Source organism: Phalacrocorax carbo, chromosome Z (assembly GCF_963921805.1).
Source record: "Phalacrocorax carbo chromosome Z, bPhaCar2.1, whole genome shotgun sequence".
Lineage (NCBI taxonomy): Eukaryota > Metazoa > Chordata > Aves > Suliformes > Phalacrocoracidae > Phalacrocorax > Phalacrocorax carbo.
Window position 1 is genome coordinate 35,760,253 of NC_087548.1, and position 17,814 is coordinate 35,778,066.

General features: G+C 38.9%; 1 protein-coding gene across 1 annotated transcript in view; it reads left to right on the top strand.

Moving 5' to 3' along the window:
• The window catches only part of CCDC171 (coiled-coil domain containing 171), a 161,244-nt gene that overhangs the window by 55,287 nt on the left and 88,143 nt on the right, over positions 1 to 17,814 (top strand). The window contains 5 exon segments of the mRNA XM_064439638.1: positions 2,008 to 2,111; positions 4,922 to 5,011; positions 6,869 to 7,069; positions 11,915 to 12,082; positions 13,995 to 14,183. Coding sequence (XP_064295708.1) covers positions 2,008 to 2,111; positions 4,922 to 5,011; positions 6,869 to 7,069; positions 11,915 to 12,082; positions 13,995 to 14,183 — 752 coding nt within the window.

The following is a 17,814-nucleotide window of genomic DNA, read 5'->3' on the forward strand; positions in this document are numbered from 1 at the left end:
GTAGTGAGAAGTCACTCTTGTAATTGAGAAGACAGGACTGATGCCCTGTGCATCCTTACCTATAGCTGTGGTTAAATGATAAAAATGAAAGTAAGGTGTTAAGGTGTTACTAGTCTCTTTCTTAAATGTGAAATCTAAACTTCTCACAAAAGGTCAGATTTTATGAATCCTTCTTAGGTTGATTCCAAGTGTAACATTGCTATTTGGGACATCTCTAGGACTCAGAGGTTTGGTTATGGGTGCTGGAGTCTCATTAAGATTTTGCTTTTCCCTGACTCTGTAGACCTTCAGAAACTGTGGTAAATAGGTGTCTACTGGAGTGGCTGATAGGACAGAGCAGAAGTCTGTTACTGGCACGTGAATTTTCTAAAAATTCACTCGTGTGCTGTAGAGCAGATCTTGCTCCTATTTCTGATGGTTCTAATCTTGCAAACCTGCATTGGTTTGACTAGGCGTGACTTTGACAGTAACAGTTAGCTGGCAAGTCAGTGTGAAAAGTTACTGTCCATTCTGAATAGTATTCTATGCTTCCTGGTATTATCAGAGCATTGGGAGAAAAGAGGCTAATTAGTTAAAAAAATTTTCAGAACGGCTGTTTGCAATACTTTCCAACTTGTGGATGGGTGTAAGTTTTCCACTGACTACTGGTGGTGCATTATGAATAGCCTACAGGACAAACCTATAATTTTAGTATAATGCTTTGAGTAGAATATCATGTTTATTGGACAACACTAACCATAGCATTCTTTAAAAAAAACAAAAAAAAAACCAACCTGCACATCTGTAAATGCACCTCCTCTAGCTGACAAAGTTTTATGGAAAGCCAAAGAAAAGGCTTAGAGTTTAGTATCTGGTCTGACTCTATGAGCCACCCTAGGCAAATTACTTAGTGACACTGACCTTTCAGAGGTGATAAACACCTGAATCATCATTTAGTTCTGCTGGGGAGTTATAATTGTTTAGCCTCTCTGGAGTTCAAACATCACAGATTTTTTCACATCTTTTGCAAAATAAGGATGCAATTAGTGTTGGTGAGGTTAGTTTTGCTTATAGAACATGTTAAGACTCATGGAAAAGGTGATACCATAATTTGTTACAAAATAAGTTTTTAAAGGCTGCGTACTAATATAAATAATGCTGGGAAGAAGAATCTGTCAATAACCTGGTCTTTTGCTGTAACACCAGAAAAAAATGAATAGTTTGTTCTTGGAAATTTAATATCAGCTGACATCTTGTGACCTCTTGATCAATACGGAGTTGTTTTTCTTTCTTAGCACATTGTACTACAGGCTTTGGAATGCTCAGACTTGTTCATGTGTCCCTAATTAAGGCAACCAGATCAGAAGTCTCCTTCTAAAGATTTAATAAATAAGTGTAGTGTGTATATAATGGATGTATCAGCTTTAAGATTTATAATTGAAACATTATGTAGGACTCTGCAGACAGATAATAAATTTTTTTTATTATTTCCTCTGGAATGAAATTCAAGATCATTTAAAAGGTTTTTAAGACCTCTCCAAGCATAACATAGTCATGTGATCTTTGGCTCGGTAAAGCTTTGAGTAAATGAAGTACTATGTTATAAATGCATGCTTAGTCACAGCAGCAAATAATGTCAGGAAAAGTGTTACATACTTAACTTTCAGGCAACATGTTTTTCAAAGTGTGTTATTGTGTGGTTTTAAAGTTGGCTGGTCTGACTGAATGCACAGACTTGACCACAGTAGAAATTACATGCGAGACTGCATACCAAATACATTAGGTAGAAATGTAATCCAGAATTTACAGTTCTGTATCTTGTATTAAAGATTTTATATAAATGTCTTTCAGCTGTATTTGCTGTGAAAGTATGGCTATCCAGCTGCATCTCTTGTGGCAAACAAGGCTGCTGTTCAGTGTTTTGTATTGTCACTGAAGCCCTAACTAATTTTCATCCCTCTCATCCAGGGCAAGTAGTTTTCTCTCTGTGGCTTTAAGGCTTAATTTTCATTCTGTATTTTTCTTCAGGCACTTGTAAGGACAAAGATAAACCTCCGAGCCTCTCTGTCCTTGAGACTTTGAGGTGTACCTTGACAGCTTACCAGAACAAGCTGGAAGATACGTCTAATGAGGTAACACTTGCACTGTTTGGCTCTATATGTATCGCCTTCGGCCTGCAGCAGTACTTTGCTTGTAAAAAAGGTCAGAAGAGTGGGAATGTTGAGTTGACAGCTTCACGTATACCAAAATAATCTCTGTCACTACTATTTCTTTAAGCTTGCCCTACAGTGAAGTTTCACTTATATTTGGGGGAACAGAGAAAAGAGGTTTCTTCTTTTTTTCTTTAATTTGGTTTTGTTTTCTTATTAAACCTGTTGGGATTATCATTTTCAATAAACATTCAGGAAAATGAGCCATTCATATCTAGGAATTCCATTAAAAGATAATGATTTAAGAGTTGGGCAGTGTATACACTGCAGTATTCCTAATTGTGCAACACGACGCTTTGGCAGTTATTGGTATCAGTTATGTAAATGTGTATGCCCTTGTACACTTAAAAAGTGGCATAATTTTCTGAGATGGGTGGGTTTATGATGAAATCTTTTTTGGTGCTATTTTGAGGTCTGTGCAAGTAAATTAGGACCATGCCAATACTTTGTTATCTAAGACAATAAGACAATAATGGAAGTATTTCAATTTTGGAAGTCTTATCCTTGAAAAAAATTACCTAGTGGCCTTTTATTTCACTGACTGAAAAGCCACAATCTGGCATTTATTTTCTTATTTGTATTGTGAATGTGATTAAATTAATCCTCTTGTGTGTAAATGTTTTATGAATTTGTGACTTTAACGGCTGTGAAGAGAAGTTAACTGCGCTGTTAAAGCTTTCTGTACAAACTTGTAATTATCTTATCTTTGGATTAAATTAGCAAATACAGAAAGGCAAGGTGTGATAAGATTGTAAAAAATGCCAGTACTGTTCGTTCATTTCTAGGTTTGTATTTTGTTTTGACAAATGCATAGTCTAGCTAGTCACTCACAATATTTTTTTTTTAAAAAGCAGAAGAAAAGTGTATCGGCTTTGCCCCTTTTATTGGGAAAAGAATGGTCTCCCACAAGATCTTTGAGTCTGTTCAACGGGTGCAGAAATAAGTGACCATGGAAACAATTATACTTTTGTAAACAGCAAGCACTGTTAGGTCTCTCCCAGTGAGATAAGAGAACCGATGTGTATAGTCATTACAAAACTCTCCTGAGACCCAAGTCTGGAAGCTGCAGAGTAACTAAGAACATATTACCCACAGTGAATTGTTATTTGGGAGGAGGAATGTCACGTGATAGGCAGCACAGTTGAGAAGTCGACTCAGCAGGCTTTGGCTTAGTGATGTGCTTTGTTGTGAAACTGTGCCAGAGACAGCAGTGGGGAGACCAAGGGGGTGGCTGCTAAGAAAGCAGAGAGAGTGTTCTGACAGAAAGAAGAATGAACTGTCAAGGAAAATAAATCGCAAGCAGAGCAGGACCAACTGATGACCTGCCACAAGACTTCCCAGTAGGGCTGCGTGTGACTGACCCTGAAGTTGTCATACGGAGCCAGAGATCACCAAGCACCTTCATGGTGCACAGAAAAGGGCAGTACTCTGTCCTTCTCACTTACCCCTGCCCCCATAGATAACTCTGCTTTTGGCTTTTTATATATTAGATATGTTTAGTAATAAAACTTTTTAATAATACAGTAATGCACAAAGGGACTATGAAGGGCATTGTGCAGTAAAACCAGGATGTTTTAATACACAGCGGTAAGGGTTTAGTTTTGAGTAATTATGTAGTGGTTCTTTTTATAGAGACATTTTCAACAAGACCCCACATATTGATGGTGTTATTAATATACACGTACACCTGTATGTATACATGAATATACTGGTAAACTCATCATGTGTCATCTTTAACTTACTGTTGTAAACATTAGATTAAATTATGTAATTCATTTGTGTGACTGAAAGGTGTATAAGTGTTTTGTTTTTGACAGATAACAAGCTTTTGACTTTCTGTGTAGTGCAGAAGCTAGATTATGTTTGGTGGAAGAGAGAAGGCTGGTAAACAAAAAAAAAAAGACTGGAAATGTTCCAGTAGCATTCTGTAATTTACTGTAATTATTTCTAAGGGTTCTGCCAGATCTCCTGATTTGAGATGAAACAAAAATATAATTTCCAAAGTAATTTGTGAATTCTGTATATGGGATATTTTACTTCTGAGTTGGTTCTTAATATTCAAGTGTTGTCAGTAACCTGCACGATAATACATCTCTATTGGATGCTTTCTTTCAGACATTTGTATTGCTAACCTGATATTCAGGTAACCAAAGATACAGATTGCAATGATGCGTTGTTATCTTTTTTGAAAGTGGAAAGTGAAGCTAGTATACATTATGGTCATGAGCTACTTCTAAGGTGGTTGCTTGTAACACCACAAACGGTTCAGTAGTCACCATGCCTCTTGTGAACATTGCTGCTTTTTACAGGTGCGTGAGTGCTACCCGGCACTCAGTAAAAAGTATACCACGCTGGTAGCTGGCGTTTCTGCAAATGGCCACTGACTTGGAGAATTTGTTTTCTCAAGCCGCTCCCTGGATCATAATCTGAACTTACTACCTTTTCAAATGCATTTCAAAGCCTGTGTTTTTGTCAGATATTTTGAGAGTTGATGGACATGTTAATAGTGGGCTCAGTCTGGGATTCTGCCACTGCTGTTTATCTTAAATCGGTACAAAACAGTTATTTAGTGTTTTTGTAATGGCACGTTATTTAGATTGTGTGGAGTATAAATATTGTCAAAGGAATTGAAAACAATTTATTTCACATTTCTATACAAAATTCTTCCTTTATATTCAAATGATTATGTAGCCTTTCTGTAAAAGCCTGTTTAACCTCCATGTTTTTCACAGCTAGGGAGAATGAAGGCTTTGTGTGAAAAAATGACAAAAGAACTTGAGATATCCAAAGAAAAAATGTGTGCTTTAAGTCAAGACCTTAAGGTATGGTTTAATAAACTTAACATAAAATTTGAAAGTTCTGCAAAAAATGTTTCTGGATTTATGGTATCTTTTTTTCTTAGCAGAATAAGTCTCTTTATCACTGTATTCTGTTGAGCAGACTAGTTTACCTTGCATGCTGCTTTATTCTGGTTACCACCTTCTACTACATAACTGATAATTTCAATGATTGCACTTCTGAAATAATTTTGAATAGACTTATTAATTTGCAAGGTATTGTTTTATATTGAAATCAGCATCAGTAACTTTTTTCTCTTAACTGTTTTTATCAAGAAAAGGAGAATTTATTACCTCTATTCATATGAAAGCACATTTTTATTAAAGCTGCCCTTTCCTTTGTTAACTTTTTTGTGTTTGTTTTTATCAGACAAGTTAATGCATGTATGAAGCATCAGGTCATCCTTAACAGTTGTATAATGTGCAGTCCAAAATTTATTAGAGTAAAATCTACCTGGGAACTGATAAAACACTTGAGAACTCTTTTCTTCAGTTTCTAAACAACATTTTTTCTTTTGTCTCTGTTTTTGGCTGACATACCACTTTTGTAATGTCCTGTCTGGTTACATCAGTGGCCAAGGGAGTGAGGAAGTCCTGAGGTCACGGTTAAACTTAATCTCCCAACTGGCAGTGTATTATATTACTGCCAAAGTAGAATATCTCTGCTCCTGGTGCTTCTCAGATTCTTTTGCTGGGGATATGCTGCTTTATCACTTCAGTTTAGTAACAGATACTTCTGCAACACTCATTGAATCTTCATATCAATTGATACTTGCACATGATCTCCTGTCATCTGATCTGAACTTTACTAATTTATGTTCAGAAGACTTTAAGACGTCTGCTTCTGTTGCATCACCTTAGTAAGGCACCTAAAAATTTTGCACCCCAATGCAACAGATACTTGTATCTTTTGTGCAAAAAACGAGTTTGCTACAGGCAGATGGTGCTGGTTTTTATGCAGTACACCAGTTTCTGTTCTCATTAAAACTTTGGTGATAAAATGGTATGTATGACTGAGAACTAGATTGAGTCTGAAAACATTTGTGTTAGAAATTTAACATTGCTTTAATCTTTTAACATTTTCATTATAAAGAATGAAAGTTGTCATTATCTGATGAATTTGGGAGTGTCTTTCCTATTATATTTCCTGCATAAGCAGCTATAATTTTATGAAAAACAAACTGCTTTCATTTTGACCTTTAGCAAGTTTTAGCAGTGCTGGAAGTCCAGTGCTTGTAGGAGAGAAAAGTGTATCTGTCCACTCCATCTCAGCAACCTTTTGGCTTAAGAGAGGTAGTGTATTAAGTTGTTTACCTTGTGAGATTTGGTACTGGTAACATAATGATCCTGTCTATGAACATTTCTGATTATTAGTCCAAAGAGAGTCCTCACATTTTTTTATCATGCGGATAAAGAATACAGTGGGTAGCAACAGCTGTCTGTATTGCCTACCAACTCAGCTGTAACGGATCAGAGACTTACTAATGAAAATAAGGTATCTTTTCACTACCTTTGAGAGCTCACCATTCTGCAGAGGATACCTTCCATCCATGTGTTCCGCATCTCAGTTGTGGGGGTAGAGGGGATTCTGAAGGTTAGTGAATCATGGAGCTTTTAACTCTGAGAGGTGGATTTCTGATCCTGCCTAGTTACAAGCTGTGGAGGACTATTGCCAATTTTGAAATTCTGTTATTGACAAGATACAATCAGCTTAGCCTGGAGCCTTCTGAACACATGTGGCTATATGACTGTTTACTTCCTTAGATGCTGAGCGTGGGACTAAGGTGACATTTTATAGAGTAAAATTCTTACCAGCCTTTCTGTTCCTTGTCTGTTCTACAGGAAGCTCAGGATAACCTGGCTGATGCCAATAAAGAGTTAAATCATCTGCACACTAAGTGTTCAGACAGAGAAACTTTAATAGGAACTTTAAATATGGAACTACAGAATGTACAGCAATGCTGGGAGAAAGAGAAAGTACATGCCACAGAGTCTGAAAATGAAATACAGAAGCTTACCAGGGCTTACCAGAAGGATACAGAGGTATTACCTGAGACAAGATGACTGTCAAAAAGAATCTTTATTTAATCTCAACTTTATACATTTGCATATATCAGATGGTTACTCTTAGTGTTAACAGATTTATTCCCCAAATATTATTTTAAGTTATGTATTTTGAAATGTGTATTTAATATATACAAGATCTCAGGGCATACTGGTTCTCCTTCATTCTGTATCATTAAATCATTGAATCATTGGGTTGGAAGGGACCTTAAAGTTCATATAGTTCCAACCCCCCTGCCATGGGCAGGGACACTTTCCACTAGACCAGGCTGCTCAAAGCCCCATCCAACCTGGCCTTGAACACTTAGAGGGAGGGGGTATCCCCAGCTTCTCTGGGCAACCTGTTCCAGTGTCTCACCACTCTCACAGTGAAGAATTTCTTCCTTATATCTAACCTAAATCTACCCTCTTTCAGTTTAAAGCCATGACCCCATGTCCTATCACTACCTGCCCTTGTAAGAAGTCCCTCTTCAGCTTTCTTGTAGGCCCCTTCAGATATGGGAAGGCTGCTATGAGGTCCCCTCAGAGCGCCCTCTTCTCTGGGCCAAACAACCCCTGTTCTCTCAGCCTGTCTTTGTAGGAGAGGTGCTTCAGCCCTCTGATCATCTTCGTGACCCTCCTCTGGACTTGTTCCAACAGGTCCATATCCTTCTTATGTTGGGGACCCCAGGGCTGGACACAGTACTCCAGGTGGGGTGTCATGAGAGCAGAGTAAAGGGGGAGAGTCACCTTTGTCAACCTGCTGGTCATGTTTCTTTTGTCGCAGCCCAGGATATGGTTGGCTTTCTGGGCTGTAAGCACACATTGCCAGGTCATGTCTGTTGAGCTTCTCATCAACCAACATCCCCAAGTCCTTCTCCTCAGGACTGCTCTCAGTCCATTCTCTTCCAGCCTGTATCTGTGCTTGGGATTGCCCTGACCCAGGTGCAGGACTGTGCACTTGGCCTTGTTGAACTTCCTGAGATTTGCACAGGCCCACCTCTCAAGCCTGTCAGGGTTCCTCTGGATGGCATCCCTTGTCTCCAGCATATCAAATGCACCACACAGCTTGGTGTCATCAGCAAACTTGCTGAGGGTGCACTCAATCCCGCTGTCCATGTAGCAGACAAAGGTGTTAAACAGTGCCAGTCCCAATACCGACCCCTGAGGAATGCCACTCATCACTAGTCTCCCCTTGGACGTCAAACTGTTGACCACAACTCATGCAGTGTGACCATCCAGCCAATTCCTTATCCGCTGAGTCATCCGTCCATCAAATCCATGTCTCTCCAATTTAGAAACAAGGATGTTGTGCAGGACAGTGTCAAATGCTTTGCACAAGTCCAGGCAGATGACATCGTTTGCCCTTCCCTTATCCACCAATGCTGTAACCCCATCATAGAAGGCCACCAAATTTGACAGGCATGATTTGCCCTTAGTGAAGCCATGTTGGCTGTCACCAATCACCTCCTTAATTTCCATATGCCTTAGCGTAGTTTCCAGGAGGATTTGCTCCATGATCTTGCTGGGCACAGAGTTGAGACTGAGTGGCCCTTGGGTCTTCCTTCTCCCATTTTCCAGTCAGTGGGAACTTCACCAAAATGCCACAACTTTCAAATATGATGGATAGTGGCGTGGCAACTTCATCCACCAGTTCCCTCAGGACCATGGGTGCGTCTCATCAGGTCCCATAACCTTGTGCACCTTCAGGTTCCTTAGGTGGTCTCGAACCTGATCTTTTCCTACATTGGGCGGTTCTTCATTCTCCCATTCCCTGCCTGTGCCTTCTGCAACTTGGGTCGTGTGGCTCAAGCACTTGCCAGTGAATACTGAGGCAAAAAAGTTGTTGACTATCTCAGCCTTCTCCATATCCTGGGTAACCAGGTCTCCTGTTTCCTTCTGGAGAGGGCCCATGCTTTCCCTAGTCTTCCTTTTATCATTGATGTACAACATATAGAAGCTTTTGCTGTTGCCTTTGATGTCCCTGGGCAGATTTAATTCTGTCAGGGCTTTAGCTTTCCTGACCTGATCCCTGGCTGCTTGGACAATTTCTCTGTATTCCTACCAGGCTACCTGTCCTTGCTTTCACCCTCCGTAGGCTTTCTTTTTGCATTTGACTTTGTCCAGGGGCTCCCTGTTCATCCATGCAGGTCTGCTGGCATTTTTGCCTGACTTCCTCTTTGTTGGGTTACATCGGTTCTGAGCTTGGAGGAGGTGATCCTTGAATATTAACCAGTTTTCTTGGGCCCCTCTTCCTTCCAGGGCTTTATCCCCTGGTATTCTACCAGGCAGATCCCTGAAGATGCAGAAGTTTGCTCTCCCAAAGTCCAGCGTAGTGAGCTTGCTGTGCGCCTTCCTCAGTGCCTTAAGGATCTGGAACGCCACAATTTCATGGTCAGTGCAGCCAAAGCTGCCCTTGAGCTTCACATTCCCCACCAGCCCCTCCTTGCTGGTGAGAATAGGGTCAGTGTAGCACCTGTCCTTGTTGGCTCCTCTATCACTTGGAGGACGACGTTGCCATCAACACATTCCAGGTACCTCCTGCGTTGCTTATGCCCTGCTATGTTGTCCCTCCAACAGATATTGGGGTGGTTGAAGTCCCCCATGAGGACCAGGGCTTGTGAACGTGAGGCTGCTCCTACCTGTCTATAGAGGGCCTCATCTGCTTGCTCTTCCTGGTCAGGTGGCCTTTAGAAGACCCCCACTATAATGTCACTTGTCCTTGCTCTGCCTTTAATCCTGACCCATACACTCTCAGTCAGCTCCTCATCCACCCCCAACAGAGCTCCATGTGCTCCAGCTGGTCATTGACATAGAGGACGACACCCCCTGCTCATCTCTCCTGCCTGTCCTTCATAAAGAGCCTGTATATTCCATTTCCAACACTCCAGTTATAGGAGCCATCCTACCACATCTCCGTGTTGCCAATAAGACCACAGCCCTGCAGGCATGCAGATGTTTCTACCTCCTATTGTCTGTTCCCCATGCTACAAGCATATGCATAGAGGCATTTGAGTTGTGCCCCCAGTGAAGCTGACTTACTGGCTAGAGTGGCTGGAATTCCTTTGTGCTGCTCTTCAGATGCTCTCCTGCTGACCTGTGATCCTCCTCTAGATCCTTCTCTATTGGAACTAATAGCTTGTCCAGTTATTTTGCATTTTTGAACAACTGAGTTTATTTGAAGAGCTACACCTGGCAAACAATTATTTATTTCTTTCCAACTGAAAGTTAACAAGAATATTTTACAATTGGAACATGCAATAGTATCGTCATCACATTTTGCTAATTACCGATTCACATGGCAATTGATAGATAGCAAATGTGGAATTGAGGTAGTTTTGCCTGCGTGCCACAAACCCTAGAAATTCTTATTTGTGACCTGTTAGCTCATTGTGGTGTGCTATATGTGGGAATTGCTTCACAAAGTCCATTCCAGAACTATTGTCTCTCTCCAAATATTTGTTTACAGATGTTAATTTTGTTGCTTCCCCCCCCCCCCCCCCCCCCCCACGATAAAGCAGTTCTGTGCTAGCAATAGCAGTGATAGTTGTCATGCATATTGAGCTCATTACTTCCACAGATTTGGACATGGATGCCAACTGAGTAAAAAGGAAACATTCTTTCCACCTCTTTCACAGCCTGCTATTTAAATAGTATCCACATGAAGCAGCTGGAATTGTTATACACATCAGATAATGATTAAAGTCAAGGAAACTAGAAGCCTGGCTATATTGTAAACTCAGCATGTCTACAACACTGTGGTTGCATTCAACAAGTGTGAATTGATTTTTGGGTCTTGGGATCCCTTTTGCATGCGAAATGGATAATTATCATCCTTGGTTTATCACAGCTCAAGCAAAAATGTAATGATGGTGGCACACTGGATTTTCCATGTGGAGTTAAGAGATCTGCTAGAAACAGAGTTAAACTAAACTAAACTACAACTTTTTATTGCCTAAAATACCATGAAATAATGGTGAGAAAATGCACCTAGGTATAATGGAAAGGGCTCAGAAAGACCATAGTTCCCCATCTCAGTCATCCACAATTTCTTGATGTAAAGCCTCATCATCCAAGGCCCTTGAAAAACAATGGGAACCTTTGCAATGGTTTACTGAATTTGAATAAAGGCTCTGCTCCTTGTGGCTTTTGAGGTACAGCTTTCTATTGTTGTCTTAATCAAAGTTGCTAAGTTGAATATATGTACTAAAAGGACAAAGGTTGGAATTTCTTTTGCATGCTGTTGTTGCTAAAGTTTATTTACAACTTGCATCTATTTATTATACTACTGACTAAAGTCAGTGTAAATGAATGAGGCATGTCCTGTGGAATTCAACTGATGAAGCTCTAAGCCTATTTTTTTCTAGCTATTTAGTCATACATAATCCATACAAAAACAATTTTAAAAAGTCTTTAGAGTGATAGTTTTATAAATAGTATGTTGTGCTTCTGAGCCAGTCAGACAATTTTGTGCATGCTATGCAGATATTCACAGTAGGTACAATTTGAATGTACCTGAATGTGTTAACATGAATGATTAAATTTCATCTACTAATAGTACAGGAATTTTTATCTGTATCAGGTCATGGTTGTGACCACTGCAGGATCAAGCTTTATTTATTTATTTACTATGTCTAATTAGACGAATTTTGTAAAAAATGCTTTCTTACTCTGGCTTTAATATGTATGACTGCAAATATTAACAATACTACTTTTGAAAAGGTTTGAGAACGAGCTTTGTGGGTTTTTATAGCTGCATGCAGCTCATGTTACTACACATCTGATGCATCTCTTTGGATTCTAACACTGTTCAGATACAACAGTTAATTTTTCTTTTTGTCTCAGGAGAAGCTAACCTTCCTCCATACCTTATACCAGCGTTTGGTAGCAGGCTGTGTGCTTATAAAACAACCAGAAGGCATCCTAGATAGATTCTCTTGGTCTGAGCTTCGTGCAGTCTTGCAGGAGAATGTTGATGCCCTGATCTTAGACCTCAACAGGGCTAATGAGAAGGTAAGTGTCCTTAGGCACCAGCTACCTCTATTAAATTCAGTGACATTTGTCCACATCACAGTATCATTAAAAAGGACTGACATTCATCTTATTTCAAAAAGAATTTGGACGTTAATAATTCAATACCATTAATTATGACTTGTCTACAACTCAGTTTGATGCCATTGCTGTGGGCATGTAAATGTGACTGAAGTCTGTATGAAGTCTCTAAGCTCCACTTTCTGTGCAGGACATGCTAATAGTACTAGCCAATATTAGCCACAGGGACCTAATTAAAAGAAAATAAATTAATCTTACTGATGAAGCAATTCAAAGAACTTAGTCATTTACACTAATAAAGCAAGTCTTTATTTTAGCGTAAAACAGAAACAAAATGCACTTATTCCAGGAACATAATTTTTAAATTATGTGTTTATGATTCAGAGGTACTATCTGATGAAATGCCAGTGTGATTTTTTAGTTTAATTGTAACTTTTGTGTTATGAAATTTGTATTCAGAAGCACAATAGAAAATACTTACCTTTATAAGACATGTGAATATTTGTTTAAGGGAGAAGCTGTAGATTTCTTAATGATTTTAATGTGAATAAGCCTACGTGGCCTTTTCCCCCAGAAATCCCTGCATTTTTAGGAAAGAAAAGACCTCATTTTAAATAACTTAAAGTGGCTCCACAGACTAACATATGCCACTCTTCAGGATTTCAGTGCGTGTTCTGGCTCCGTTGATCAGGCCAGTCCTACAGTCTAATAGAGCAGCTCCGGATCTTGGCTTCCCTGACATTTTGTTCTTTAGCCATAGGAAGGGAAAAGCTCTTTCAGATGTTTCTCATCTGCAGGAATTGTGACCATCTTCTTGCCCGAGTAAGCGACAAGGCTGGCTACAGTGAATGGCTTTGATTCTGCCCATCATTTAGTAAATACCCCAGCAGTCAGTGGATATTACTAAAGAGGGATAGTATAAAATAAGTTCTGGATTATGCAGATTGGATATACATTTCTGTTTTCCTTTTGAAATAAACGTGGAAAGGGAATGGAAGGGAATGGGGTGAACATTGTTGGTATTGTTTGGGGGGGTTGTGTCTTACTGTTTCTTGCTTTTTAATTTAGTATGGTTATTGAGATTGATTGTGAGGTCTCCAGGGGTCTTTTTATGTACTTACCAGCTTTTCAGGGCTTTGGGGCAGTGTTGTTACCTGTTGTTCTACCTGCATTCTGACAAAACAATTTTTCTGCAGTTATGTGTGATCTGTTTGGAAGATATCTTGCTGATATTCTCTAGTAGAAAAGTGTAGGCATGTATATTTAGAGGTCATTGTTAGCTTGATTCATTACTCCATTTGCATGGGATCTGCAAAGTTAAACCACAGAGTGAATCCCTTCATGCTTGTTGAAAACGCATCATAAACTAATGAGTTATTTGTGAGAAAAACTTTCTGTACACTAAAAATTCCTGAGTTATTTTAGTATTTAATAATATGTGGAATGTCTTGGGTTTCCAATAAAACAAAAAATAAAATTAGGGGCTGTTTTTTCATTAGTACTTGCAATCCTTGCAGACTGCTAAAGGACTGGTATACTCAGATTACTAATTAAGCAGCACAAGATTTAATCACTTGTTTCAAAAAAATGTGTGAAGCGTCCAGTTCAGGTTTCCATCAAAGAAGGCAACAGATACCTGCAAGGTGGTATAAGGATAGCAAAACTGAAACTAAGGAAAATTCATCATTCCAAAATATGTCTCAGTTTTGTTGCAAGATTGAAGTAAGTAATCTGTCACGACAGGCTTTTACTTAATTGTAATAAATATGTTGAAGAAATGACAATTTAGATTTTATGTTGGAATAGTCTGTGCTTAAATTAAAAAGCTGTTTTGAGAGGTAAAATAATTCCTTTTTAAATGCTTATCATACAGATATCTCACCTGGAATATGTTTGTAAGAACAAGTCTGATACTATGAAGGAGCTTCAGCAGAGCCAGGAAGATGCTTTTAGCAAAATGGCCAAACAGATGAAAGCACAGGAAAGCTCTTGGCAGAAAGAAAAGAAATATCTGGAACAGCAGTACTCAGGTCTCCTTGGGGAAGTTCATGCAAGGGCACAGGTATGGTGCTGTGAAGTGATTTTTTTTTTCTTGTAAATACTTAATGGATTATTTCAGTTGTTTAAGCTCCTAACCAATTTAAGGTTGTTTGGCAATTCTAGTGTATCTTTAAACTAAAAAACTCCAACACTGTGCTAGTATTAATTTATAATAAGAAATAAATGACTTTGTTACAACATTCCAGAAATTAATTGCTTAATTTGGTCGAGCAGTTGCCAGTGATATTTTTTGAGAATGTTAAAGCTGTAAGATTGAAGTTGCTTATTTTAAGAATTATGTAAGGCAGCAGTTACTTTTTCAGTGTCATGCTTTGCAAAGACTCTAACAGTAATGTGGTATCATCTGGGGATAAATTTAGGTATGTACATTCTGACCCTAAGAATGATTTAGAAGTTACGGTGGTAGACTTCAACAGCATTAAAGAACTTCATTATACAGATAGTACAGCAAGCAGTGGTTCAGAAGAGTAAAACTGTCATCAATGATGTTATAAAAGTTATTTGCAATCTAAAATTTCACTGTTATTCTACAATCACAATCCATTGTCTTTGAGGTCTCATTCCTTTACATGTGTTTCAGTTAACAGTGTTGTGAAGTACAGGAAACAAGATACACCTTGTTATTTGTGACTGCTGTCTGAAACTTACTTCATCAGAATAATGCTGTATTTGACCCAGATTTGGGCTTGGAAGTCTTTGCACTCTGAAAAATGTATTTATGAAGTATTTTTTAGACAGAGCAATTTATGGTAATTTCTTGGGAGTGACTTGAAATCTTGTATATATTTTTTTCTTGATATTTACATTTCAAGTTGGATATTGGCAATGCTAAAAACATCCCTATGAGTGGAATAAGTGGCATCCAGACTTACGTTAAGTTCCCCCAACATCCTGTAGTTTCTTCTTATGAAATTGTTGCCAACAAAAAGAATGATAAAATGAGGAAGCTTAATTTTAAAAATTATTTTTCCTTCCTAAAGAAAAAGTGGAGTTAGGTAATTTAGATTTCTACCCGCTATAGATGCTGCACAAAAGAAAGGTCCAAGTCATCTCTTTCAGAACTCTAGTGTATTGTGGAGAATTGGTGCTGTGCAGTACTGTGCTATTCTTTGGGATGGCGGTGAACCTGCCAGTCTTCTCAGCTGAGTTGTGTAGACAGCAAGCAGAGCATGTACTGAAAACATGGCTGTCTTTTGTGGAGCGTGCATTAAGCATGTCTTCTGGAAAAGACTTTATCTGTCAACTTGCTGTACAGGACTACTGGGTTTCTGAAAGGGAAATGCTTTCCCATAGAAACATCTGGGCGTGTTTTCTAACACAGGTTATGTAGTGTTGGAATACAAGCTGGTAGTGTTGTAATCTAGGCAGTGCAATGTCTGTATATGCATAGATGATTCAACAAAACTGTGTCTCGTCTTTCTTCCATCCCGTGTTCCAATTTGCCTTCCTTACCATCCAGTGTCAATCTGGGAAGAAGACAGTCTAATTTCTTCTGGATTTCTGTTTTTTTACCTGCTTTGGACCTGCATATACAAATTAAGCCTTTCCTTTTCTGGGATCCATAGCGTCCATGGATGTCTGCTGTTAGGGCTGTCCTAATCCTGACTGCTTGTTTTTTGTAAGGCTTGACTGTCTTTTACATGTCACATTTTGAGCCTGTAAGCCATATTTGTCCACAAGACCACTGCTCAGTTGGAGCAGAGTTGTGTAGGCAGAGTAATGCTGTAGCCTTATTTCCATAGGAAACAAGGAAAAATGCCACAAGTTATAGAATGTCTTCAAAGGGTCTTTTAAATATTGCTGAGTGTCAGTGCTTATGTAAAGAGACAGAATGCAGTTTTAAAATTTAATTATTTTACCAGGCTTTATTAATTAAATTTTACAGGAAATATATAATCAGTGTCAGTGGAATATAATTTGCCTGTATTCTGTAGTTCATTGTAGAGCTATGAGTCTCATCATACTAGGACATTTATTCTAGCACTACAAGGAAACTGTAGCAATTTGCTGTATTTTCCATAGCAAGATCTGAGGGTTAATTGCAAGCAGTTTAATGAGTAGTTTAATCCCTTGTAGGTGTTAGTTCCTTGCTGGAAAGGGAAGATTGGTGGTTTTTGCTGTCCTGCATCAAGCTAATGGTACATCATAGGATGCATCCTTTTGTTTGTAACTCTGACTGCAACCAGTGTTCCATGCCTTCTTATAGACATTTTCTCCTCAGAACTCCTGGGTTGAGACTTCTTCAGTTCTTCCAGTTTTTGGTACATGTGCAAAGGCAAACTGAAGACTGTCAGTTCAGACACTCAGGTGTTAACTGAGAGCTCTAACTGCACAACAATATGAGTAATATATTGTGGAAATTATTGTTTTGGTTTCTTAGAACTGCAGTAGAGAGTTAGGGCTTTTCAGAACAGTGTCCTTATGATTAAAATGTAACAATGCAAAATCTGAGGGTTTTAGTAGCAATGTCACCTGCCACTGCTTCTGTCCCCAGCCAGTACTGTTCAGGGTCTGTGGCACCAAGATAGGATCTATAGATGTTAATAGGTACTTCCTCACAGCTGTTACTGTAGGTCAGATGGATGGTGTAATCAGAAAGCAGTTTCACTGTTTTTCTGTAGGGCAGAAATTCCCGGAGTGGCCTTATCATAGATCAGCATTAAAAAGGCACTCTATAGATACTGCTCTTCTTTGTCCATGGTCTCCAAGTTTGGAGAGTCAATCGAGCTTAAAATGCATATCCTTTTTCCTCGCCTTCTGTAGCAGGAATGCAGTTCTCTGCATTTGATAGTGTGCCGTTTTGAAAATGTGACTATGCCCGTTCCTTAGCATCACACAAATTATTTATTCAGACTGTGTACAGTCTTATAGGAAATGTCCTCTGAATTTTAACTATCGGTTGTTTTTTGTTTATTATGTAGACATTTATTAATCTGTCCCCATTTTTTGTGGCAACCACTTAAAATAGAAGGGTTTTGTTCTGATATGCAAAAACATGTAAGAGAAAAATCCTGTAACTACTTTAAAAATGTTAATTTCAACAGACAAATAAAAGGTTTGCTAAGTAGGAAAGGGAAGAAGTCCTCTAGGGAGAAAAAGATGTCTTGTCTTTTATTGTCTTGTCTTCTTTGTTTGGAAGCCTTGCTTTTACAGCGAGGCAGGTGAATTAGCTAAAGGCTGTGGTATCTTGCAGTTGTATCGAAATTCAGTGCAACTGCTGCAAAAGGAGGAGAAGTAAGCATAACTGTACTGTTACTGACCCACTGGGTCTCTTCGATGGAAATGTCTGGCCTATGTACTTAAAACACAGGAAAGAAATGGAGGGCAATGGTGTTGATGTTGTTTATTTAGATGTATAGATGTGTAAGTTTAGAAGAATAAACCAGCTGCAATAAAGGAAAACCTTTTGAAGTCATAGTGTCATTATATTTCTAGATTCCAGTTCTATTTTCATGCCAGAGTAAAAGGTAAGGACCCAGTAAGACATGGGATAAAATAGTGTTGCTAGTAGCACCTGATTTTTTTGTTAAGGATTCTTGGAATCCACCAAGCTCTGCAACGAGTCCCTCAAATACCAAAGGAAGCTGGCTTGCCCATGTTTATGAGGAGAATTCTATGTCCCTTTCAAAAAC